General features: G+C 41.0%; 1 protein-coding gene across 3 annotated transcripts; it reads right to left on the bottom strand.

The window, feature by feature from the left end:
* Positions 1–112: 112 nt before the first annotated feature.
* On the bottom strand, positions 113–26,504 carry LOC117263498 (E3 ubiquitin-protein ligase RNF19A-like). 3 transcript variants are annotated; one of them, XM_033636911.2, is made up of 10 exons: positions 26,346–26,504; positions 12,600–13,466; positions 7,318–7,526; positions 7,022–7,166; positions 6,533–6,695; positions 6,175–6,289; positions 5,744–5,902; positions 4,450–4,669; positions 4,175–4,318; positions 113–3,483 (listed from the first exon to the last, which is right to left on the bottom strand). In XM_033636911.2, the coding sequence occupies exons 2-10, from the start codon at positions 13,205–13,207 to the stop codon at positions 2,673–2,675; spliced, it is 2,574 nt and encodes an 857-aa protein (XP_033492802.1). In that variant the 5' UTR covers positions 13,208–13,466; positions 26,346–26,504; the 3' UTR covers positions 113–2,672. The 3 variants fall into 3 exon arrangements, with proteins under 3 accessions (XP_033492802.1, XP_033492801.1, XP_078031638.1); XM_033636910.2 differs by having other exon boundaries at positions 12,600–13,470; XM_078175512.1 differs by having other exon boundaries at positions 12,600–13,470; positions 26,342–26,502.
* Between the last annotated feature and the right edge of the window lie 410 nt (positions 26,505–26,914).

Here is a 26,914-nt window from a genome sequence, read left to right on the forward strand (position 1 = left end):
AACTGCTGTTTTTGTCAAAGAAGTCTGGCTTTGAAGAGAGCATGGATAAGTTTCACTTTCAGTTCGGTTCCCCATCAGAAAAACGTTTATGTCAAAACATACAGACACAAAGCTTGATTGAGAATTTTATTGTTTAAAGAAATGCATTTGCATGCACATTATAAAGCAAATAATTAGGGAATATATACTTTTTAAAATAGCATGAGCTTCTGTTGACCAAGTTAGAAAACAGACCTGGCACTCGTCTTCAAATAATAATATAAAACTCACAGGAATTTAACAGGCCTTTTTAACAGAAGGAACAGGGAGGGTGGGAATATCTTGCAGCTGGAGGCCTTTGAGGTGCACCAAAGCTCTTTTAGTTGACATCACAGCTTCTCTGATGAACTATTTTCTCTCAGACAACTCCTGCTGAGCTCGGCTGGTCAACATCTGATACTCAAAATGCTGATTGCTTTGGATAAATGTTTTTATTGCCAACAGGAGCTGACTAACAACACAAGTGAACTGACTTTGGCTACTTTAGGGAAACATTTTCTAATTATTATTCCTTAAAAGGACTCAAAAAACATTTTGGTCTTAAGATTTTAAGTACTGAGAGCTGTGGGCTGTTGGTGGGCTAAACAAGCTAGTGGGACTGTTAGCTTTAGCACAGAGGGGAGAGTGAGTATTTGATATCAAGTTTCGTGCATTTCAAGCATTTGACGAGGCAAATATAATTTGTTCTCTCATGGTTTTTATGTTTATCATTTGAAGACATACAGAATAAGGAAATAAGAAGAAAAAAAAAACACTATACAAAGGATTTTTCCCCAAAAAGGCACTGTGGGTCCAAAAAATATAAAATTATTTGCATTAATCATTTGCAAGGATTTAAGAAAACTTGAAACACATTGTAGTTAAAATACACCCAAAGCTCTGAATCAAAAATTATATTTTGATTTGGATATTACTCAGGGAAAAACAAAAATCCTATTATAATTATACATTCACAACTGAATATTAAATCACTGACAGATGTGCTCAAATACATAGGAGGAGTTCCCATTGCACCGTCAACTATATCAGAGCTTTTATTTTTTTGCTATAAAGTTGATGTGTTCCTTTGACTGGACACATGTTGAACACTCAAAAGCTTAATTATCTTATTGCTGATACATCGTTTGGTTGACTTTCCAGTTGTAGTGAATAATAACTAACGCAAGCCCTGTAAAATTGTACGAAATGCCTACAGTTCAAAATTTTAAAATTGGGCTTTTCTCTGTTGCGTTTACAAGGAATAACTTAAAATTCCCTTCCTTTAATATACCTCTCGCACTAGAGACTGCAGTGAAGACTTTGTTACATTTGCACAGGTGCAACCACATAAAAAACTATTATTTTACCAGTGCAGAACAGGCCTGTGATGACGGCAAAGGAGCAGTGTGTAGGATTTAGTAGAATCTAGTGGTGAGATTGTGACCAGCTGGAACTTCTCCCATGTGTGGTTTGTCTGTTCTGGGCTACTGTAGCTACATGAGGGTGCAACATGGCTGACTCTGTGGTTGAGGGCCCGCTCCCTAGGTAGATATAAATGGCTTATTCTAAGGTAAAGAACACAAAATTATTATTTTCAGGTGATTATTATCCAGTGGAAACACAGGTGTGAATATTATATACCATTTCTGCCAATATACCCCCTAAATCCTACACACCAGACCTTTAAATCCACAATATTCAAAAAGGGCTACATTTTGACTTGTCAACACAATTCCCACCCGATTATACTGAAAAGTGTGGACCCCAACACAGGGCTTCAACATTAAAACCAACTTTCCCAAAATGGAAAATAAAAAATAGGCAAAGACAAAGCACAAAAACAAACCAACAAAAAACAGGAGTCACATTTTAAACATAAGCGACAATAGTAATTTTTCTTAAAGGTGATTATGGAAAAATAGACTTTGCTACTGCACAGACTGGTCCCTCTTAGGTTCGACAATCCTTTAGCTGTGGTGTTTCTCATGCTGTTTGAAGAAGTCACAGGATGAAGTGGTGGCACAGTGGTGGACCACAGCGATGATCCCTGATTCATGCAAACCAGATATTTGCAGATGTCACAAGGGAGGATAGGTTCAGGCTTTAAAATAGCAGCTCGACTCACTATTTAAAGGATTATCAGACGTCTTCTTTGATCCTATCCGGCGTCATCACCTCTGCTTTGTGTAAGCATCAGGAAAATAGGTAAGATCTGCCTCAAGCTCAGATTCAGAACATCATTCAGGGGTCAGACTCCGCAGATCACCCCGATAACTTACTTTACGACCTGCCCACAGACATTCAACTCCACCTACTATTGGCCTTGCTGCTCCAGCTGACTTCAACAACAGGCTGAAACTTCTGGCTCACACGCATCTCGCTGAAGAACAGAACCCACTTATCTGCTCTGACTTTACTCGTTATACTCCCACCTCTCTCTCTCACTTAGACCTCGATCCTCTCTGTAACTGTATATATCGACATTCACATAATACTCCTGCCTCCACAGCAGATAAAAATATAATTAGATTTAAACTTAGAGCCATAAACTTGACCACCAGCTTCCCAAGATGTTTCACTTTAGAGTGAAATCAGGTGATAAGGCTAACTGAGCTAGCAGTGGCGACACCGCCAACAACAGAAGAACAGTTCCTCTAGATATCTGTTTGTATACAGCGGTTCCTTGTTGGGCTTACAGGCTGTGCGGCAGTGTTTTTGATGCTCTCTTTCATTTTCCCGTCTGTCTCTGGTTCTGTGTCTGCGATGTCGCCTCCACTCTCCTCACTGATGTATAGAAAGGTCCCGCTGCTTCCCTCTTTTGGTGAAGCAGGTGGAGATGACGATAGCAGGCGGTGGTGGGTGAAGGCTGTGTGGCTACTCTGAGGTGGATAATGCTCCAGGCGGTCGTTCTCCACCTCGGGCATGGGCGTGATGGTGACGTCGTTGAAGGTGGTGGCTGGATGGTGAGGGTGGGGGTCTCCTGGGGCAGAGCAGGGCGGCTGAGCTGGTCTTGAAGTTTCAGGGTCCGAGCAGCTGAGCTCTGATGAGAAGTGGCTACAGTGCGAGTCAGCGACTGAGGGCAGGCTGCCGCTCAGAGATGGTGAATCAAACTCAGAGGAGTTGGTGCTGCGCTGCTCCAGGAGCTGAGCATCCATATCTCCGCGTGTCTCGTTTATTTTTGTGTCTCCTTTGCTGCTGCTGCTGGCTCTTTTCCAAAGCTTGCCTCTGCTCTTTTTGCCCCCTGAGGTGGAGGCTTCCTTTGACCAGGGTGACGACGGGCAGTAGTGGTTGTCGTGCTGCACGCAGCAGCAGGTGGAGGGGCATGCGCATGTGCCACCGCTGGCACCTTTAAGGCCAGCAGTGTTGCTGCTACAGCTGGCTTCATCCAGGCTGCTGCTGCCGCTGCCGTGCCTCACCTTCTCCTGTTTGGACTCCACGTCTGCCTGAACTTCCAGACTACTGTCTCTGCAAAATAAGAAAACTAAAGATTAATACTCACTTGCATATTTATTAAGATCATCAGTTTTTGTGTGCTTCGAGCTGGGGTTGTCACGATAAAAACAAAACTTCACTACCATGCTACTGACAAGCCAATCACAGGGGATGGCGAGCAACTACCACAACACTTGTGTTCATGTTCAAAATAAAATATTCAACTTCAGGTGAAACAGTGCAGCCGCTTGTCAATGTCTTTTTTTGCCCAGCCGTCCAAAAATAATGAAGGAGGAGCGGGACAATTACCAAAAAGACCAACCGTCTCATCGCTGAACAACAACAATAGAGGAGAAATTAATACAGGACCCACAGAGCTACAGGTCCGTCCTCTCTCCCTATGTGCTTCAGCCTTCGCTTCATCCAGAGCAGGTGCTCTATCTTGCGCTGACATTTGTACTTGTGTGGATATTCTATATATAAGTGACCAGTTGAGCCTCTCGTAATTACCGCAGGGGAATTTCCCCCACTACTTCCAGCATCACTACTAAAGCAGAAAGCCTGCAGTTCAGTAAATACTGATAAAAACACACAATGACATTCCTTCATACAACTTGACCACAGGGCGTCTGGCAAGAGATGCTAGATAAACTAGGGCAGGGATTTCTTTTTAAATAGGTCATAAATGTGTTGACGCAACAAGAAGGTTGCTTCGACTACTGACCTTTCCAGAGGCATGTAGGCATTGAGGATGGACCCCGCCATGGCTTTTGTGCTTGCATTGTCACTGATCGTCCCGAGACTGACAGTGGCCGACTCCCCGCTCAGACTGCAGCGCTCCTTCTGGACATCAGCCTGCACTTCCATTCTGAAAATAACATAGACATAAAATATGAAAAATGTAATTCATGATGAGTCACTGCATGTTTGCTTCACAAAGTACAGGAGAACACAATGGCAGAAACTAGGAAATCCATCCATTGAACCTTAACGAATTACCTGTTATAGCAGCTACCAGAGAGGCTGCCCGTGATGCTGGTCCCGGCGAGGGCCGTGGTGCTGGCGTTGTCACTCATGTTGTCCCGCTGAGCGGAGCTCATGCCGCAGCGCTCCATGTGACTCCCACTGACACTCAGACTCAGGCCCGTCAGGCCACCGACACTCGCTCCGTCTCCGAGGCTGGGATTGTTGAGCCGAGTCTCTGCCACTGAGGTCGTGTCTGAGGAGAACGAGGGAAACAAGAGTTGTCATTTTGTTAATTAAGAGAAGACAAAGAAGAGCCGTAATGTATGTGGAGCAAAGAATTATTTGGCTTGAGGAAACCAAAAAAAGAAAGACATAGATTAAAACGAGACGGAGGGAAATACAGACTGAGCCATAAAGAAGAATTGGGGCAGGGGACCCCAGACAACAACACTGAAGTCAGGGCACAAAGTTCATTCTTCTGATGTTATATCAATGACTTTATTGACTTTTATCGGCTTTAAATTTATCCCGAATCAACCGAGTGATGAATTTGTAGGTGTGAATAAGTGTCATCGTGTCTCACGCCTTTATGTTCCTGGAAAGGTCAAAGTCCCTGCTGTCATTTGGATTCATAATCATCATTCACAGTGTTGACACAGGCTGTGAGAAACACAATCTGTCTCCCTAAACGCCTCCTGGGAAAGTAAGACAGGCTCAACCTTGCACAGGCGTCAGTTTGACAGTGACAAACACACAATGACAGGACAAACCCCCAATATTGAGCCAGTCACTTCACACCATCACACACATCAAACAACTATCAACTGTTTTGGCGATTCACCGGCTATGAATAATCCATATGTATACACAAAGGCACTGACAGGTGTAGGTGTGCTTCTGCAAGCCAAACAGAGTGGCATTAACACAAATGTGCCCGCACACACAGCTGCCAACACTGTTATGGTTTTTAAAATGCTGCTGGTATGAAATATTCAGGTGTTGTGCTAAATCAAAATGACTGTACCAATAACAATGACACATAAGTCAGTCTGCAGGGACTGTAGGACAGGAGAGTAAGCATTTATTATATACTGAATAAGCCAATTTTAGTCATTAGACTACCTTACTTGTGTATAAATTCACAATTAAATGGAGTGATAAAAGGTCTGTGTTGTGTTTCAGATGGCAAAACAAATTCCTGCATGCTGACAGTAAAGTTAAGCTGAAGCTAACATTGAAGTTATTTATTTGCCTTTTTTTGTATATTCTGCATATTCCTGAGAACACATCAGAAATGAGCGGCATTACTTTTGTTAGAGATGCTCACCTGTGGCTGCTGCCCCGCTACCTATGTTGTCATTTTCGTCGTCAAACTCGATTCGCACCCCTTTGCCATTGCCAGCAGACACTCCACAGCCGCCGCTCCGACACAGTGAGATCGGGACAACTCCGTAAACGTAAGCCAGCATGATCGGGACGCCAATGCCTACAAGACATAAAGTAAACACACACTTTAACTATGGAAGTTTCATCAGGGTTCAAAGGTAAACTGTAAATAAAAATCCATCATATCCACCTTTTTAGACATCTCAAAGCAAAAAGACAAGAGCACAACATGAGGAATGTTTTGGGACAATTTCCAAACTCTGTGACCCACCAAAGACACCCTTTTAAATAATTTAAACGTTGTCGAAAAACAGATGGCGAAGGAGAGAAAGTTAAGAGGGAAAAGAGAGGCGCTGAGCACTTCTTTCTTACCAACAGTGACGGCTGCGACCACAGGCGACACGATCACTGAGAGTGTCACACCACCAGCTATCACCAAGTTTCTCTTGTGTTTAGAGATGTCCTTGCCCTCATAGCGGTTATGGATCTGAGGAGGAAAATCATTGTTCATTACCTTTAAATTTATATCACAATGTTGGCAACTGTGACTGAAAATCACCACTCAAAACTGACAAATATCCTGTTAACAAACTGGTACATACAATGCAATGTATTTAGATTATACATGTGTATTAAATGTGACATTGTAGTTCTATGCTTTCCTTTGATCAGAATAAACAGTTTGCTGTTGTTTCATTTCCCTCCTCAGCTGTCTGGTGTTACCTCTCACCTTTCTACCCACATAGACCGGGATGCCAATGATCATTGCAGGGATAGCAATGCCGGCTATGAGGGCGATACCGACGGGTGCGCCCACCAATGTGCCGAGCTGCCAGAGGATCTTCTTCTTTCTGCTCCAGGGCTTCTTCCCCCAGAAGGTGCAGCCTGACGGACTGAGAGATTTGGAGGGAGAGAGAAATCGGATTGTCAGACAAACGGAGAGAAAGAAAGGAGATTTTTCTGGGTGTGTGTATCATGGTTAACATAACTATTTATACTAAAACATAAGTTATTAATACTAATCTAACAGTATTTAAAAATAAATCCTATTTAGTCATTGCTCAAGATGAATGCCCAAACTCAAACAAAACAGAAATTCAATGCTGTTTCCAAAATGAAGGCAAAATGCCAAAAAATTATCGGTAAAACACCCAGAAAATGCTGTAAGGAAACACAGCTGTAGTAATTAGAGCTACTGAGCCGTTTTTTTCTGTCTCACCTTAAATAGTGCAGGTCAGAGATCTCCTTCATGCAGAGCCAGCAGAATTCGCAGCCGCAGACAGCACAGGTCATGTGATTACAGCTTCCATCATTCATCTTAATGATGTAGGCAGCACAACGAGGGCATGGCTTGATGTCATCACCTAGTTGGTGTTAATTAAGGGAAAGCAAGAGGCGCATTTAGCACACAGTATTTCTGGTGAATATTTATAGTGCGTATTGTACACTGCGGCCTGTATATTGTGGCTGACAAAGGTGACAGGTGTGTTGAAGGTACAGATTGTGTGTATTTACCTGCGGCTCCACTCTCTTGGCTGTAGCTGAGGGAGGAGGATCTGAAACTTCTCAACCGGAGGGTTTGGGCCCTTTGTTGCCGTGCGGTGTCACATGTCTGGTTGGGATGCCACAGCTGTTTACAGTGGTAGCAGAACTCTGTCCCACAGCCCTCTCGCCCACAGGTGATCTTCGGGCAGCTCGCACAGCCAAATGCAATGACTGCGTAACTAAGAGAGGAAAAAAAATAAACAGCCAAAATGGTGGTTAGTATTTGCTGGTACGAGAGCATGGATGTAGTAGTTTTGCACAACACTAGGGGTCAGCAGGGCTAAAATGACAAGTGTAGAGGAAGTGAAACCAAGGAGAAATTTCTAGTGTTTAAACTCAAAAATCCAATAAACTTTCACAGCACACACTGCTGCTATTTACATCGTCAGGAATCCAACACCTTGAGAAGTGTTTGTTCCATAAACACAGGAAATTAGCTGACTTTCCATGATGACTTCACCAATGAGCTCTGTTACAATAAATCAGTGCTGACACAATCAGTTCTGCATGACTGCATATTTCCAGAGTGTCCCTCATCAATTCTAACAGTGAGAGCTGTTATTAAAAAGTACACGGCATGACTGAGGCAAAGTCCAAGTTTAGTTGTAAACATGCAAATCTTAAACAACTTGACAAACTGGCACTGTAATAAAATGCCGTGACACAATTACTGCCTCAAATAAATCCCTTTACTGTCTGTGAAAATAATAAAATGACAGGTAGGTACTGTTTCTTCTTGCTTGCTGCCACACGGACCTACTTGCGTCCCCCTAGTCTGGTCTGGTATTTTCACTGTTGCTTTTTTTTTGTTCTACATAAATCAATTAATTGTTTGGTCTATAAAATGTCAGGATGAGTGAAAAATGTCCATCCTAGTTTCTCAAAGTCCAAGGTGAGGTCTTTAAATGTCTTGTTTTTCAGTCCAGATTCCAAATATATTCATTTTAAAGTGTTATGAAACAGAAATAAGCAGGGAATCTCTACATCTGAGAGGCTGCATTTTCCTGCATTTTTATACGTAAAATTACTTAAACTATAAATCAATTATCATAATAGTTGGCAATTATTTTTCCTTCAATCACCTAACTGATTAGTTTTCTAATCCTTGCAACTCTGATGGATAAAATGAGACATTAATAATCCTTTTGTGGAAAGGAACACCTTAGATATGGTAGAGGGGAGTGCAGGGCAACCGGCCTATTAATACGTTAAGTGAATGTATTACAACCTCAGTTAAATCCTGAGATTGCCGCAGCCATAGCAGGGTTATCATGGGAACATCAGAACAGAAGATAAGGGAAAAACAAACACTCCAGCTGGCGTTTAAATTGGACTGGACTGGATGTCACTGTGTGCAAATTAAGCATGAAGGTCCAGTGTAAATGATGGAAATAAGAGTTTACAGCTTACAGGAAATCTTCAGCGGATCAAAATATTGTGAACAAATAGCCAGATATCTTCATTTATAGATGTAATTTAGTAAAGTAAGCCAAAGCTGCTTATTCAGCTATGAAAAAAATTGGGGGTTTAGCTTATATAGCTGCTCACAATGGTTGTTGGTTGATAAACAGCTGTTTGAGATAAGTATAAGTCCAATAGACATGCAAACGTCAGCTAATACGAAAGACGCAACAGTGACAACAGCTGTGAAGAAGGTGACAGTTATTTGGTCTCAATTTTGGTTTCCAATGATTATGAAAACAAGACAATTGCGATAAAATAATTACTGTGACACAATCGCAATGATGCTCTCAGTTTGTCTTGTTACAAATCCAGCGCACCTCTATCCTTTACAGTGCTCTTGCCCCTCAAAGCCCAAACTTACTCTCAAGTTGGCTGCGGCACCTCCAGCCAAGATAACCGTCAATGAGTAATCATGTTAAATGATTTTAATATCAATATTGACTAAAATGGGGCGTCGGTGGCTTAGTGGTAGAGCAGGCGCCCCATGTACAAGGCTGTTGCCACAGCGGCCTGGGTTCGACTCCAGCCTGTGGCCCTTTGCTGCATGTCACTCCCCCTCTCTCTCCCCCTTTCACACTTGTCTGTCCTGTCCATTAAAGGCTAAAAATGCCCAAAAAAATATCTTTAAAAAAAAATAAAAAATATCGACTAAAATAACTGTGATTATGATTTTTGCCATACTTGAGCAGTACTAGTAACTGCAAAAAAAAAACAAACTTATTTACTCAAAGTCTACAGTAAGTAGACGTTGGGTCCACTTTCTGCTTTACAAACAGATATCAATCTGATAATGACTGGATGACTGAGAAATTCTTGAGAGTAGAGTTGCAATGATTAGTCAATTTACTGGCCACCAGTTTCACAATCAACTCATTGTTTAAGTTGGTTTTCAAACATCTTCTCTGCTTCTCTAATGTGAGAAATTTGCTTCTTTTGCTTGTCTTACATTATAATACATTGAATATCTTTGGATTTCAGACTTGTGGGCATCATACTGGGCACTGAAAATCATGATGAGCATATTTTTCTTTTACTGTTTTTGATGTTTCATAGAAAAAAGTTTCATAAACAAAAATTTGGAGATTAATTGAAGCCCCTTGCGGCCATTCTTGAGAGATAAACAAAAAAAGTGCTGAATCTGTTTCCCATGCACCAAGAGCCAAGAACCTTTAGGTCATCTGGAAAAAGTGATGCAATGGACAGGAAATAAAGAAATTTCAGGGCGATCAGCTTACAGTAGAGCAGGGAGATGAGGTTTATCACAAGCCTTACAGTTAAAAACTCCTACTAGTTTCACCCTCACAGGGTCTACATTTGGGGTAAAAGGTCATAAAGAGACCAAAGTTCAACATGAGAGTAAGAGTGGACTTATTAAAAAAAGCATACGATCACAGATACTGTAGAAGTTCCATGATATTTTTAATACCTAAATGTGGTTTCCAGTGCTATGTTGTGAAGATAACAGAAACAGATGTGCTGCTAACTGATGTCATAGCATCGTTTTGCAATGTTTTTTCAATGTTTCACTAGAAATCAGCACAGTTGATTCACGGCTAATGTGTGTGGGCACCATATACCAACAGAGCATTCAGTCTAGACAGCTCCCAGACAGTCTGCGCTAACACCTCAGTGAGGCAAACTCATGGCAAATGCTGTATAAGTTGTAAACTAGATGGGAGACCTTCCAAATGGACCTTATGGTATGTGCAATGATGACACCACTGTTAAGTCAAGACTCGCTTCATGTCAAATGTTTGTTCAGAGGATTCTTACATTTGACAAACCTCACTGCTGAGCTGACAAACGCAGCCCAATAATCTGTGAGAGTAATTATACAACAATTAAGAATGACGGCATCAACGAGTGGAGAGTGTGACAGTGAGCCAGAGCTGAACTGATTGGATGACAAGAGAAAGAGGAGCTGAAACAGGCTCATGAAAGAGCCATTATTCTAACAGACAGGGTCAGCAGTGTTGATGCAACAAAGCCGAGAGACAGACAGACAGACGGACAGAGAGAGACAGAGAGGGAGAGGGTTGAAGGGTAAACCCATTACTGAACTCAGCAATCACTCACACTGAAGTGATGTTTAGTAACTGCTTTGAAACTCTATAAGTTTTCTATAAAACACTGCAGCCAGCAGATTAGAAAACAAGACTGGTGCAAATGCAGATGAGCAGTTCTTTTTAATTACGCGGTGTGCGTGCTGGTTGTCATGGCCTACAGGTGCAGTAAACACCAGGTAAAGCTGAGGGTGACCTAGTGAGCACACGGAGCGTAATGTTCGCTGATGTTCAGGCCCCTGTGAGCAAAGTGCTGAATCCCCACTGGCTCCAAACATACAAGACCCTGACCTGACCCTCACCTACACTGTCACCTCCTCAGGAACGAGGCGAACCAGAACAACAGTCTGAAACAGTCTGCTAAAGTTTAAGTAAACAGTGTGCATTCAGCAACGTCATACAGCCTGATAACTAAATTCTGGAATTTGAACCCCTGACTGCACGGCGCAAGTCTCCTGAATTAACCATTCATCCACCACATCTGTCCATCATGGATTTTGGCACTCTTTGTACTATGTCACCTGACTTTCTGGCATCTATTTATGAATTTTTTTTTTTTTTTCAAAATATTTCTACTTATTCAAGTAATATTACAACTTTTTCTATTTATTACAACTTTATACTTGAAATTATGACTTTATTCTTATACAATGCCTGGAAGTTTGTGTTTTTTTCTTTTCCCTTTGGTTATTCAAACTTTTTTCTTTGTTATTTTCTTCATTGTTTCATTTTGTCTGGTCCTGCAGTCTCATTATTTTAGCAAAATTAATTGTTTAGTCTGTGTTACTGCAAAGCACTGTTTACACTTTGTTTAGAAAGTGCTTTACCATAAACAAAATATGAAGATATGACGATAATTATTATTTCTAACAGGCAAATCACTACCAGCTTTGATCATATCTGACTATCTGACTTGAAAAATGAAAATTTTAACAGTTTTAATGCACTATAGCATTAATAATTTCTATTTATATTTAGTTGTATTATTTATTCAAATGGGTCTGAGTTGTTTTTCACTGTTTACTATGCTCCTATATTCAGGGATGCATATATTTAAGTCCCTCTGCAGTGCATGACCATTATATGGTTAGAAAACTATCAGCTACAGCCTGATAACAATAGGCATCATCATCACTTGCTGCTCATGTCATGTTTTTAGCTGACTCATTAGGCTGACAGAATAAACAGGTCTGTTACTGCTACGAGTTATTTATAACTCGGGCATCGATGCAGAAGCTGGGGTGAACTTCAAAAGGCCAGACTGCAGCCTTGAAGTTTCTTTAATGTAGCTGCTTGCTATGTTATTTTGGGACTCGTATATTTGTTCTATCAGGAGTAAGAGACATCAAGCATCTCAGGTAAACCAAAATAGAGGTTTTAAAATATTAATATCAGTTGCAGCCTGCGTGGAAATAATCCCAGATGCCTGAAATTAGTATGGTAACTGGCCTTGTTGCTACAAATGTTATGTGGACATCACTCAATATGAAACAAATTTATTCCTACCCTTGAGTTACACCTGACTGTAAAATCTTTGTTGTTTGTTTAAAAAACTTAAACCCTTTTAAAACCATCATTTCACCCTCTCTAACCTGAGGACTTAAAACAAATCAAATAAGATCTCAGTTTCATTCAGCTGGTGAGTCATGTATTATGTAAAGAGCAGCTTGACCTAATGTGTTCTTCACTGAGTATTCTTTATAATCCCTGAGCTCTTGTTCTTACCCACAGTCGGGGGCCGGGCACCAGCGGCAGTCAGGTTCAGCCACAAGCCACCTCCTCAGCATGAACTCCTCGTACTTCTCCATGAGAGCTCGATCCCCCAGGATCATCTGGATGTCGTGGGGATTGAAGCGCTCCGAGCACTCGGGACAGCAGATGTTGACACGAGACTCTGAGATCTCGATGCGCAGGTACTGTCGCAGGCAGTCTGCACAGGAGCGGTGGTGACAGGTCATGATGTCCGGGAAGCGCTCACGTGCATGGCGCAGTAGACACAGAGGGCACTCCAGCAGCTCTGATGACGAACCTGATGCTGATGAAGTTGATGCTACGCCCAGTGCAGACTGGGCAGAAGTTTTATCGTGCACAGTCTCTGCCTGCACGCTTTCTGTGCTGACAATGCCATCCACTCCGGCCCCAGCCTGCAGAGGCCTCGACTTGCGCTTAGGATCGCGGTCAGGCCGGCAGCGGCGACTGAAGAGTGAGTGGATGGACAGGCGGCGCTTTTTGGGCGGCTTTCTAACTGAAGGGAGGCTGACAGAGGAGGCGGCAGAGTGAAGGTCTCGCTCTGAGCCTGTGCTGCCATGATGCTGCTGGGGCAGGCTGCTCATCACGCCAGACGGGGCGCCGCTGGTAACAGGACCAGAAATCACCACATCAGGAGAGGAGATGAAGGACTATGAGCGGGACACGGATGGAGAGAGACACTGAAGTTTAAGGGACAGGATTGTCAGGGGAGGGGGCAGCGTTGCTGTTAGCTAGGACATCGTAGCTGGAGGCTGGTACAGAAGGTCTGGAGGTCTGTGGTGTCCTGTGCCTCGGTTTAAACCACAGTAATGAGACGAAGATGTTCAGATGTAGAGCACCAACCTGCCTGAGACAGAAAAAAAAGAAAATCAGGTACAGAGCCAAAGCTGAATACATTAACTTTTAATGTTCTGCAGCAAAAACAGAAACATTTGGATGATTCAGGATGCACAACAACCAATCAACCGGAGGCACCACATCTAATATGACAAAATCTAAGACAAGACAGCTATCACTGAGGCGTTCCACTGGCTTGTGCGTTGAGGAACGACCATCCCTTTGACAATTAACAGTTTTCTGGCAGGCTTCAGGCATTTTTTTTTCAGGTGCATCTTCTGTGTATGTGTGTTTGTGTATGTGAGACTGCTTACATAAATTGACTGCAGGCTTTCCCTGGAGAGTGTGTATTAGTCATGAGTAGGCAAAACAAGACAAAAATCCGGTGTTTTTTTTCCATCGCAGATCTCAGATGAGGCCACAGCTGTGTCAGTGTGCCTCTAGAGAAGCCACACCTTGCCTCAAGTGCTTCCATATGCTCATTTTTTACACAACTAACTCATCATGTCTAAGAGCTGTGTTCAAGTACTCTTGTAGTGGTTGTGAAGGATGTTAGAAGGTGATGCTACACAGAACCAAACAAGTATAAGTAGTTCAAGAACTTTCAAGTAAGGAGAAACACTAAAAACCCAACCCAGTTTGTGGGTGTGGTGCAAACTAACAGATCCCAACCCAACTAATGAATTCACATGTTTTAGATAAACATCCTCGCCTTGGACTGATTCCTAAAGAGACAAACTAATGGCAGGAGGAGAATAAAATAAGCCCTAAGGTCTCAGGATTTAGCAGCACTAAAAAAAAAGGTGGATAAATGACAGCTTGAACTGGTCAGAGACTCAGATGGGAAATAAGAGATTTGAATGCTAAACCTACGAGATAAAATCGGTAGATTTTTTAGGCGACTTAATTTTCTTTTTTTTTTGCAGACCAGTCCAAGATCAGCTTTAGACACAATAACCAAGACTGAATCAGGTTATAATACGGCTTTAAATGTACAAAATGTAATTTCCTGCTGCTCGCGGTTTCTCAATCAAAACAATAACATAAGACGAAGCAATGCTGTAACCGACTGCCATTGCAGACATTTTCTCTTGGTTAGGATTTTCCTTCAGTTTTCATCATTGAGGAGGTTTTTACCAGGAGACGAAATTTCTACAGAAGTCTCTTCCTCTCCAAAACAAATGGACCAGGTGATTTAAACTGCTGACAACATCAAATAAAGCCATTATTAAAAATCAGCATTTCTTTTATCAAAATATGCAACATTGGTGTAGTCATTTTTAGACTGTTTAATATAGAAAAGTTACATATTATATCTTTAAATAATGTGGTGTGTTCCCAGCTGAAGTGTAGAAACAGTATTTCTATTTATGTCCTTTAAATGTGTCCAATTCATCTCTCATTTGGAAAACAACAAAACACGGCACCGCAGACAAATGACTGACATCAGCAAGAGGTGCTGCAGCTGAGGGCTATGTGGTGCTATTAAAAAAAACACTTGCATGTCCTTGGAGTTTATAGTTTGACCATGAGACACACAAACAATTTACTATGTGGGTTTATTATTTCATTTCAACACAATGTTACCGCTTTTCCAACAGACACATTTTGTGCCCTGGTCAAGAGAGTGTTCCCATCCTTAGTTTAGCTTTTAGCTAGGTTTAAGCCACAGGAATTTGAACTAGGGCTGATCCCCGAATCAGGACTTTGAGAGTCAACTCTAAGTTGGACCGACAAACCGACAAATATAATATACTGTTCACTTCCCTGTCTTGTGTGGTACCATGAGACTTTGCTTTCTCTGGTCCTGGTAGGTCCTCAAAACTAAAGCTGTAGATTCATCGTTCAAAGCCCATAAGCATAATACCAAATGGGTAAAAAGGAGAACAAAGGATTTTTTTCCTCCCCTTCTGTATGCTCCAAACTTGTGTGTGTGTGTGTGTGTGTTTGTCATTAGGGACTAATTTCAGGAAAATTCCAGTGGGAGCCAAAAGGTGACTAATTAACAGGCCTGTTGCAAATCTCAACTGAGACAGCAATCCTGCAAAGCACAAACGTGCTCATACCCTACAAACCTTCGTCTGACTGGCTGCGGTTTTTCTCCCCTCATGATGACATATAGGCGGCAGTTAAGTTTTACTATGGCTACTTTAGTGTTGGAAGACTTTTAAAAAGCAGTCTTTTAGCTGCAGAATGGAAGCCAGATTCAGGCAGCACGTTTCTAGAGTGCACGTTTAGACCCTCCTTCTTCCATTTCAACCAAACACTAAAAGCTGAATTAATTCTGCATTAACAACAACACTGAGATGCACGTTAGTAGGTGTAAATGAAATCAACACAAACTGACTCAGGCTACATTTTATAAGTGTTCCTCCAACGTATATTGTGCAGTGTAAACCAAACTCAAAGCTCCTTAACAGTCGATCTGTGCTTAACAACTTGGACAAGGTTTCAAAGCTGAGGTACCACACTTCAGTCCTTTTCTCCAACACAAAATGGTATGAATCCTATCCTTCCTTAGAATTTAAGTATCAACATTATGAATAAAGCTCCGAAGGTTTGATTTATTCTGTACCACCTCAGGAAAATATAAAGTGAAAAGCAGAATCTCATTACAAGTGGTCTATCAGTGTGTGTCAGAGGCTTTTTCAAGCTTAAGTAAACTGAAATCCATCTCAACTGGCTCTAGTCTTGACATGTCTGAGACACAAAGTAAATAAGGCTTACATCCTGCTGGGAAGATCTCATTGTCTCCTACCCCAACTTTCTGATCACCTCTGCTACATAAAAGCTAACTACAATTTGTTAGCAATGAAATATACCGGCACACAGATGTAAATGAGATTGAAGATGTATGAAGTTATCTCACTGACAACGCTTAGGTCCATATATACAGGTAAGCACACTGGGCAAAGGGAAAACAATCAACCCATCAAGCCTTAAGATGAGCTCCATGGAAAGACCTACATTTTGCAATATTTATGCAACAAAAACACGTGTAGAAAAAGAGATAGGTTGAACCAAATTCAGCAGAGAACAGGTCACTGACACAGGTCAACTAATGAATCATTAATCAATGACCCACTACATTATGGCCCTAGCTGCAGAGGTAGGCTATATAGAGGACAACTGTGGGTTTGGGCTTCTTTTACCACAGTGTTTGTTCTGTTATGCATGTTTTTTTAAAGACATTTCTCTTGACATACTAAATCCTTTCATATTAAATTGCCAATAGCCACAACCTTTTCATAACTGACAGATACTATCTGGCAACCAATCATGTATGAACCACCAAGTTGCTGAAGTGTTTGCATTCAGTCTGCTCCACACAATCGTTGATCAGGATACAACAATTAGCATGAATGCGCTATAAATATAGGTAGTGTAAACATCTAGTCCTTTATCTCATTTGAGGTCACATTCAGAGTACTGACACTTTGACTGCTGTGATATAAAAGGTGATAACAGTCCGTTAGTACTTGGAAACAACACTTCAAGTAGTAGAGCCGCTCTTGATTTATGGCCGTAGTTTGAATGGCAGGTGGGACAAGCTCGTAAGATAACTTCCCAAGGCCCGGACACACCAAACCGACATTAAAATAACTAATGGCGACAAGGGCCAACTGTTGTGTTGCCTCACGTTGCTTGTGTCTTGGCCAAAAAGCTACACTTGAACACTGCAAAGATGACAGGCAATGGCCATCTGGCATATATGTTCTGCACCTGAGTGAGAGGAAATAACTCTCCAGGCCAGCAGGCAGCTGTAGTCTGTATTCAACATTCAAAAAGGGAAACCAGAAGACCAACAGGACAGATTCAAGATGCTAGTTAGCCAGTTAGCACATTAACAACACAAGCTGGTGTTGAAAGAACAAATGATATTTACCATTTGCTAACACTTACAAACCATTTCTGCTTAAGAGGGTAATGGCTAAAAAAATAGTTTTACCTCATAACAAATGTTTCAATCTCGTGCCCTCTTGACCTTAGTCTTTTGTTTGTTTTCCACACGGGCTTATATCAAATATTGTTCGTAAAAGCTCAAGATCAATTGTTGTCATCTGCTGAGATGAGCCTTACAGATCCTGACGGTATCTCATCTTTCAATTCAGTTAAATTTAGTTCTAGGTGAGTTAAAACAAAATCCTCACTCATTCATTATAAGATCGCTGCTGTGTGAAACAGTGGGTCTGCTCACTTTCTCAGAAGGTTATGGTACTATTTCAGATAAGTAAACTAAGTGTCGCTGAGGTATTTAAAAGGCAATACACATGCAATTCTAGTATCACTAAAAACAGGATCTGCTGAGGAAAAAAGAAACAAACAAACACGAGGTAAAAAAGACCAGATGTTACTAAGCTGCCTCATTTAGCTGCAACATATAAGTACATTTAATGCAAAGTTAGCCTAAATGTTTAACTGTAAACTAAAGATAAATAAGGTTTTAAAAAGTCTAAACCATAATTACATGTCATTAAGCCATTAGCACTGCAGCCAAGTTGTAAAGAATAATGTGTTTTAATTGCTCGTTCTGAAAGTTTAAGAGCGACATTTAAAACCCAGAGCCTGTATATGACATCTGAAATCTAAGCAACACAAAAACACCAGAGGGTAAAGCGACGTGAGATGATGTGAGTTTACGTGAGACGACACATCAGACAGTTCCTTGGTTCCTTGAGGCGTGTCACGACTCTAAGTGGATCTCCCTCGGAAAATAAAGACATGACGATGATGCCACTGACTCAAAGACGGACTGTGCTGAGTAGGAGACCTGGCACAATACTGTCGCCTATAAAAACTTCTCATGAAATAGGAGCTTCACATTATCCGGTAACATCTGTAAATTGCAAACTGAAATACTCAGTTCAGTCAAGCAGAATGATCTATTAACAGCAGCTACTGAAAACTCTTAGCGGGAAATTTCCAGAGCCATCCTCAAATATCTGAAGATACAACAAATGCACAGAAAAGTCTGGTCTGCACTTGCTGAAAGGATCAATAGCTGGCGCTCTATTATCGAACATTGGGACAATTGAGTTGTTTCACTGAGGCGTCTGCAATCGGCCTTGGGTTGGGATGTATTTTATACAAAAACAAAGATATGGGTAACAATTATAGTTATGCACAATAGATGCTTTCTGTTTAAAAACGCTCTATTGTACTTCGGCCGCCATCCATTCGAGTGTACCTAAAAAGTTCTGCCAGGATCAACGGCTTCAAAGAGCATCATCCCTTTATTTCTAGCACTGTCTTGTGTGTGTAATACCTCATCGCTCCCATGGGGTCAAAGTACTTGTCCCAGTCTTCATTTAACAGCCACTGTAGCTACAGTGGAGGCTCTGCGTCAACATGGATCCTACGCCGTAGCCTGACATGCACCTCCCCAGAAATGTAACTACACGTCACAGCAACGCAGACCTAGTGTCGATTTTTGTAAGCTGAAACCATTTCCCTCAGTGGAAAGAAAGTTTTTATTTACTTTAATTTCACAGATAGGAAACAATAAATTGTCAACACAGTCACGCCTCCACAAAAATAGCATTTTAAGCCTTGTGTGTGATTTATCCTGGCTTCATATGAGCAGAGGAAATCTCTGCTCATTGCTAGGCTAATTTATACAATGTAAAATGCCATAGGTTGGCCCTAATAATGTCAGTATGTTGTATTTGTTTGGAAAACGTTTAGTATAAGACAGTTGTTTTGTCAGTGAACCTTGTGAGTTGTAATGAAGCCAAATTATGTGCCGTTACCTTTGTTAAATGTTGCTGTTGTCCCTGGTTTTATAGCTGCTAGGCTAGTTTATACAATGTCAATTGCCATAGGCTTGTGCTAATAATATTAGCATGTTGTATTTGTGGGGAAAATGTGTCCAATGTTTGTCTGTGAATGCTGCGAGTTACAGTGAAGCTGATTTGTGTGCTTGTGTTTGAAATTGTCTCTTAAGCCATGTTTAATGTGTGTTTAACGTGTGTTTTGATTCAACATAACTTTACAGCACTTCACAGAAATCCCCGCCGCTGACCAGTGTTATGAAGGCGTAACTGCAGAGTGACACAGACACACCACCGCACAAGTATAAATGCTTACAACAGCGTAGGCTACGGCGTAGGGTCAGCCGCACAACTGTAAATCCCATTTCTTTGCACAATTACTGCAGCCAGGTAATGACTACAATGTAGAATAGTGGCACTTTCTAACATGAAAAATCAATACAAGCTTCTAAACTAAAATCTTAAGGATCGGACATGTTCCAGCAAGAATCTGGGGAGAAATTAACAACATCAGCAACCACGTTTACATGTTTCCCTGATGTTAGCATGTAGCAACGTTCACATCAGCAGTATACTCGCAGTCTGGGAATATCTAGATTGGAGAACGGCGGCTTTATCTACCATGAAAAACACAACTGGACATATTCCAGTGGAAATATGATTAAAAATTTGGGGGAAATTAGCAATAGTTGCAACCAAGATTACATGTGTCTCTGACATTAGCATGTAGCTTCATTTAGCAGGGCAGGCTACGTAGTGTAAACACTTGTATATTCATCTCGATAGAAAAAACACTGGAAACAGAGTATTCAGAATGGTCCAAAGCTTGAGGTTTTTGCTCACAGGGATTACTTCCACAAGCATTTATCTCATTATTTGAAATGTTGGTCCTTTTTAATATAAACACCCCTTGCTGTGACATTTCAAATTACCGAAAAGCATTATAGGTTCCCTTTAACTTAATAGCTTCCACTGTGAGGCCTATCTGGTACTGGCTTAAGTGATGTCCTAACACTATAATTCCACATCGTTATAAAGCTTGATGAGGTATTGGTTCGACGAGCCAAGTCATGTGAGCAAGAGAAAATTTTTAAAAGACAGAGGGGCAATTTCAAGCAACCCACAAGTGAATGTGAAATTACACTCCCAAGGCATAATTAAACTGGAAAAGCCTGCCTCGGTACTGTACCGAGAGTGAGTGGGACTTTCCATGTGACTGCGGTCAGTGTGTGTGCATTTGTGTTTGTGCACGCACATGCATGTATTCAAGTTCTGTGGCTCAAGGGCGATCACATGCAAACCACTGCTCACACACTGGGATAGTGTCCCAGTTTCTGAGATGACCTAGGGCAGGAAGCCCACTGCGGCAGAATAAATGGTTTCAACCTTCCGTCAACTCTTGAAAGAAATCACTGTTTGCATCAGCTGACGCTACATTGTGATTACCATTGGAGAATGATTTAAACCTGCCGGTGTCTTCTGAAGTGACAAGTCAGCGCAAGGTTACTGGAGTTTTTTTGGGAGTCACACTATAATTTGCGTGTCAAGATGGATGGGGAAGAAATAGAAACAAAATGTGTCACTTGGGGTTGCAGTGGTAATGGTTTTAACAAGTATGGCCCTCCAGACCACAAAGCAATAACATGTTGGCTCTCACATCACAATAAACAAGATAAATCCAGGTTTCCAATGCCTGTAATTTTGCAAAGAGACAGTTAGGTGCATAACCAAATTGCAATGGAGCATTTTATGTTACAGGTCTGTGACCACACACCATCATGGCAAACCCTGCTTCATAAATAGGTTTTGTATTTGTTTTTACAATATTAATAAGCAGACCATGACCCTCTCCAAAAGAAACATACTGTCCGGAATATTCCCATTAATAACGTTCCACAACTCTTCTTCTATTTCCAAAGTAAACAGACGAGCAGTAAACATGTTGCGACTGCAAATGCAATTCATTTTCTGGAGCTATTAAATAACAAATATAAAACGCTGTGCTGACATGAACATTTATCAGCACAAATCAGTGAGATGTTTCATCCCTACCACAGATACTTGATGTCATTTCAATGTACAATGTTCTTTGGGTTAAAGCCAGAATTAATCACAACTGTTCACATGTAGTGTTGAGTCTACCGGGCTGAATCTTAACTTACGTAATCCAGTTTTACTGTGGAGCACGTAAAAAGGGGAAGCAACAATGTATGAAAATGAGTTTGTCTTTTTGGATTACAGCCATGCTGATTGGACTTTGGGTCTTTTCTAATCCACCTCTCCTATTCTTTACAAAGCTGTAGCTGAGCTACCTCCAGTTTATCATATTCCTGACAATAGTTTCTGGAAGTGCACATCATCTGACATACCATCCACTCTGTAATCTCGATTTTAATTACTGTTTGACAATGTTGATTTAAAATGGTGTGTTATCGAGCTCGGTCATCAGGAGTGTATTAAAAATTCCTGCTGCGTTTCTCAATGCAGAAGTCTAAATTTAGGGATAGATGATGTAAGCTTCCAGGGATTTTGTGAGTTTGGTAACCCATGCCTACCTTCAAAGAAATCCTGTATACAATGATCAGCTTCCAACACAGGGAGCGCAAGCCTCAAAGCGTTCATCTGCAAAGTGTTCATCACGTACACTAATTTCCGGTGACATTCCAGCGGGAGTACAGACTTCCTGATCATGACAATACCATTCAGCTATTACTGCTTGAGGCAGAGGAACAACCCAGAGAATGAATCATAAACTCTACAGCACAGCCACTTTTTACATGACTTGTTTATCTACCACATTGATAGGAAATATTTCAGCTTTTCTAAAGCACAAGACATCCCTCTGAGGCAAATTCACACTGGAAAAAAAGTTATTGATAGACTGCCCAGCATTTATAAGGCAGGGGCCAACTTTCTGTCCGCTGGACATCAAAATAACCCTGTAGCTTAATGAATCTCTATTTAGCCTATTATCTGCCAGCCAAAGTATAATAATAATGCCTGATGTTCAACAGAGAGTGGGAACAGGAGGCACTGGAGTGAATGCCTCTGTGGCTGCATTCGGCACTATTTACTAAACAGTCTGACTAACAGCCAACAGGGCAAGGTACTTTTCCACTGTATCTGATACACTTTATAATGAGGCAGTAAAACTGAAGATGCAGCAGGGGATGCACTGATTGGGTAGGAAAATTCCCTTCAGTATAAAAATAGTCTATCACGCCAAAAAGCAATTTAAACACAAGGTTGTGTTATTTTGCCATTTCTCTGTTCAGCACCACGGAGACAGCAAATAAAGATGGCTTGTATTTGGCCTCGGCTACAGAAGGGGATATACCATTTACCTATTGCATAGAGAGACATCTATACTGCCCAGTGGGGCTCTGACAAGGGCAATAAAGGGAAAAAGCCACATCATGGATGTATTCTGTCTCAATGTTGCTACCCATTCAGTTCAGTCACAGCTTGATTTCTTAGCAAAGAGTTTCTTGTACTTGTGTATGCACTTCTGACTTCCAGGACCGCATTGGCAACCTGTGATGTACATACATCAGTGAGCAAAATCTTGGTCATATTTGTCAAAATATATTATATAACCAAATAATGTTGGTGTTGATATGATTATTATTTCTTTTAATTTTGGGAAGTTCAGGAAATTTGCTGTTACAATGGCTCTCTGTGTCATGCAAGGGCACATGCAGACTTACCGATCTGATGCATGTTCCCACCAGTGGCTCCACACTATTTCTCTGACCTACACTTGCCAGTTATGCTCCAAGGGCCCATAGCTGCAGGTTCAGGGCCCTTTCCACCACTAACGGCCTTTTTCCCGCCTTAGCTGCCATATTACGGCATATCTTGGCACATTATCACTACCTGCAGGTGAAAGGAATAATGTCGAGCCATTGGTGGGAACCTGTGTCAGATCGCCCTTGTGCATGTGTCTGTACATGTGGCAAACAAAGTGGGGGCCTGCTCAAAAAAACTACTCAATAAGCACTACTAGAGGTCAAAAACTAATGAATGCTTTGGACCTCTGGTTCTGTCTGCCTGCCGCAAGCCTACCCATGTGAACTCCTGCAGGAACTCATGGGAAAATGCAAAACGTGAGGCGTATGTAGTGCCTTATTATGGTGAAGGGAATTTTCCCAAATGCCTATAGTTACAGGTTTTTTTGTTGTTGTTGTCACACTACCATCTGTGGCTAGAACCAAATGTTGGATTAAATTCAATTTCACATAGAGACAGAATGGGTGTTATTGTGTGAATCCACTCTGTCAACCCTTTACATCACACATCTTCACATACATACCATGACAGTCTCCTCACTGCCTGCCTTTTCTGCTTAAATCTTTTCACCCAAGAACAGAGCAGACAGGTGGTGTGATGGATACAGCCATGGTCTATTTTGTGGTACAATGAAGACCAATAGCTACTCACACTGACCAGCAGTGCAGGGGCTTAGTGTTTAATCAAAGCCACAGAGGTACTGAACTGATTCCTTTAAATGTATTTAGCTAGCAAATTTGGAGAGGTGTGTGAGAAAGTAATGAATACAAAGCCCAGCTGTTCATATTTACTGATATAAATATAGACATACTCTTCATACCTGGGAGACTTTATCTTTAAATTGATCTTGGCTGCAACCACATGGTCCTAAATCCTTTGGAATTACCCCTAGATTAACAGGAATCTCAAGATAACCACAGACTGATAGTACTTCTTCTTATTGGTCCCAAGTAATAAAACACACAAGTGAAACTAGGAAAGACAAAGCAGTCAGAAATCATGTTAACGTGCTTGCTATCTGTCCCTGGTGCACAATGTTTCCTGGCTCATTCACCAAGCCAAGGGAAAAGTCAAGACTAGTGTCCATGTTTGCAGATATGAAGCATTATTGCAAAAAAGCAAATGTTTGCCCTCAATTCACAGCCCATGAGTCTCGTGTCTCTGTCGCAGGCTGCTGTCTGGCTGTCAGTCAGTGTCACATTCACACCAATGACTGAAGGGTGATGATCACTGGATTATACAAATACGGCTTAAAATGAAATGTTTTGGTTGGCTATGTACAAAGAATTCAAAAATGAATATCAAACAGCCTATCTGGCAAACACACAGATGGGGCAAAAGTATAAAATCAGGAATTTCTTCCATTTGAATACTGATTTTTTTTTCTCTGAAAATAACAACAGGGCTATCACATGGCAGATCTGTAAATACAAATGTTAATGTAAAATATTTTACTTTATTTCAACATGAAGTATGATCCAAATGTTGTCCCCTCTACAACTGAGGTCAGTTGACCTAAAACTAGTTCAGACTCTAGTTAAGATTATTTGCTTTGTTTTACAAGTTAGGGGTGGGGTGACAGTTTAAGCCCTTGTGTCAAGAAGTGACAACAAAAACAAGAGCTTCTTTCATCACAGGTCTAACCTCAGGAAAAATTTGTGTTATGTAAAATGAAAAACATGAGCTTAAAAATAGCCTTTCATGTTACGTGTGCGTAAAGGTAAGACCAATACATTGTTTGACAATGTGCTGTCTGTCATGAAAATTCAAAATATGTCACTTGGCTTGGTGTTTAGAAATGCCACTGACAGGTAACTGAAGCATGGCATGAGATAAGTGTGAAGTAATATCACGTCAACGAACACAGGGGTCCCATAATGTTAACAAGCGTAGTAGTATAAACTGTTTCATTCAGTGTACTTAGGCAAGTCTGAGACTAAGATTGAAGATGAACAGTAACAGGCCATTAGGAGAAAGCAAAGCACTATGACTCACGAACGGAAAGCTTCCAGTGAGGATGGCTTGGATTAATTTAGCGGGCATGCTATAAAAGTCACACACTGAATAAGGAAGGGCAGTACCCAGTAATTGATATGTTATCTATTCAGTAAAACATTGTTGACTGTGCTATAAAAAGGGACAACAGAAAGAAAAACTGCAGGAGAACATTTCACACTCAGACATAACCTGAACCTAAATTTTACGTGAAGATGACATACTATAAAGTACAGTATCACAATATTTTTGTGTGGCAAAATCGTATCGTCAAAAAATGCTAAGTATCCATTTTTTTAAATAATGTAAATTATTAATATGACAAATTAATCTTTAGGTAGCCCACTTTAATAATGTAATTAATTGTTTTTTTCAGTCCACTAGATACATTTTGCTGCTACAAATAATTGGCTGAAGTGACTGAAAACTGTCTCTTATCAGATAAAACAGATGTTGACACCACTAGTAAATTTCCACCACTAGTAAAAGTATGAACCAAAAATAACTATATGTCTAAAACAGGACACCTAATGACACCGTCTACATTAGTATAGGGTCATTTATCAGTGTCAATAACATATTAAACTTAAATAAGAATCCTAATTTTAAAATGTATTGTGCAGCCACTGAAAACAAACAAACCAGCCTGTGCTGTAACACTACACTAGTCAGTCCAAATGAATTATAAGTTATGAAAGACACATAAATAAAGAGTAACGTTACACAAGCATTTGTATGGATAACAAGGTCTACTTCATGTGTGACCACGTATTTAAAGCCCTAAACTGTGAGTTCAAAGTCACGAAACGAGGACGATTTTGCACCCAAAAAAACTCATAAAATGGCTTTTTTCGCAAGTAATGTTGACATTAAAATAACTCACAAAAACACGAAAACGGCACCATATGTGTCATCTGACGCTCGGTACAGGAAGGACCAAATTCTCTTTACACTTTCCACCTGGGCTAAGTCGGCGTTAGCCTGCTAGCTAACGGAATCAGATTTGGCTAGCAGGGAAGCTAGTGCCTAACTTTAATCGCCCAAAGAGTTGCTGACTAGCTCAGCTACAGTGTTTGCCTCATCGCCGGACAGTTAAATCGACTGTAAGGTTTATCTAAGATAGCAACATTAACTTAAAAACTTTATCTGGGGTCAGCAGCAGAGGCTTAGTGCCGACCTAGAGTTTAACGAGATAATTTACAAGCTAACAAAGCTAAAAACTGCTAGCTGCTCGTCAGCCTCGAAGAGGAGGAAGTTGTGATCTGTGATATTAACTAACGTTAAACGTAAGCTAGATCTTGCTACAAAGATTAATCCCACACACACCTACCGTTAATTTTCCACCGGGTTTTCTTTTACTTGACGACAGACGTGTACACGGTTATCTCCATCTCTCAGAAAGCCGTGGAAGTTAAAAAATTGTCACAGCAAACTTCCCAGTACAACCGAGGTACATTCCCCGAGTGAGTCTGACTGTTGTTATCAAGTCAGTGAACGCAACACCTACAAACAATATCGACACTTCCGGTCGGAGTTTGTCCGTTTTTCACAATAAAAGACATACATCCGGTTTCAACGGCTAATTTAATACAGTCTCTTTTTTTTTACTTAAAGACTACTTTTCATAGGACGAGGTTTGTTTGTTTGTTTGTTTGTTTGTTTGTTTGAGTGACTGGAGGAAAATGTATGACCCTCCCTCGCCCACAAATAATCACATTTTTGAATATGCACACCAAAAGTAGGTACTGGGGTCAACAGTAAACGGCACAGGAGTGAAAATTCTCACCAAAACAAATTGTTTATTTCCTAAGCAAAATGCAAATCCACCTTAAAAATCACATTATCCCACAAGTTGTGTTCACACTTCAGCAGAAACAGCAGGGTGCTTGACAGCCATAC

Source organism: Epinephelus lanceolatus, chromosome 16 (assembly GCF_041903045.1).
Source record: "Epinephelus lanceolatus isolate andai-2023 chromosome 16, ASM4190304v1, whole genome shotgun sequence".
Classification (NCBI taxonomy): domain Eukaryota; kingdom Metazoa; phylum Chordata; class Actinopteri; order Perciformes; family Serranidae; genus Epinephelus; species Epinephelus lanceolatus.

What these genes read in the sequence shown, in the direction of transcription:
- LOC117263498 (XM_033636911.2), bottom strand. Translation starts at nt 13,207, where the DNA reads ATGAGCAGCCTGCCCCAGCAGCATCATGGCAGCACAGGCTCAGAGCGA. An exon ending in TCTGACCTGCACTATTTAAG is followed by an intron (nt 6,696 to 7,021) that starts GTGAGACAGAAA and finishes CAAATCTCTCAG; the next exon opens with TCCGTCAGGCTGCACCTTCT. An exon ending in TCTGGTAGCTGCTATAACAG is followed by an intron (nt 4,319 to 4,449) that starts GTAATTCGTTAA and finishes TGTTATTTTCAG; the next exon opens with AATGGAAGTGCAGGCTGATG.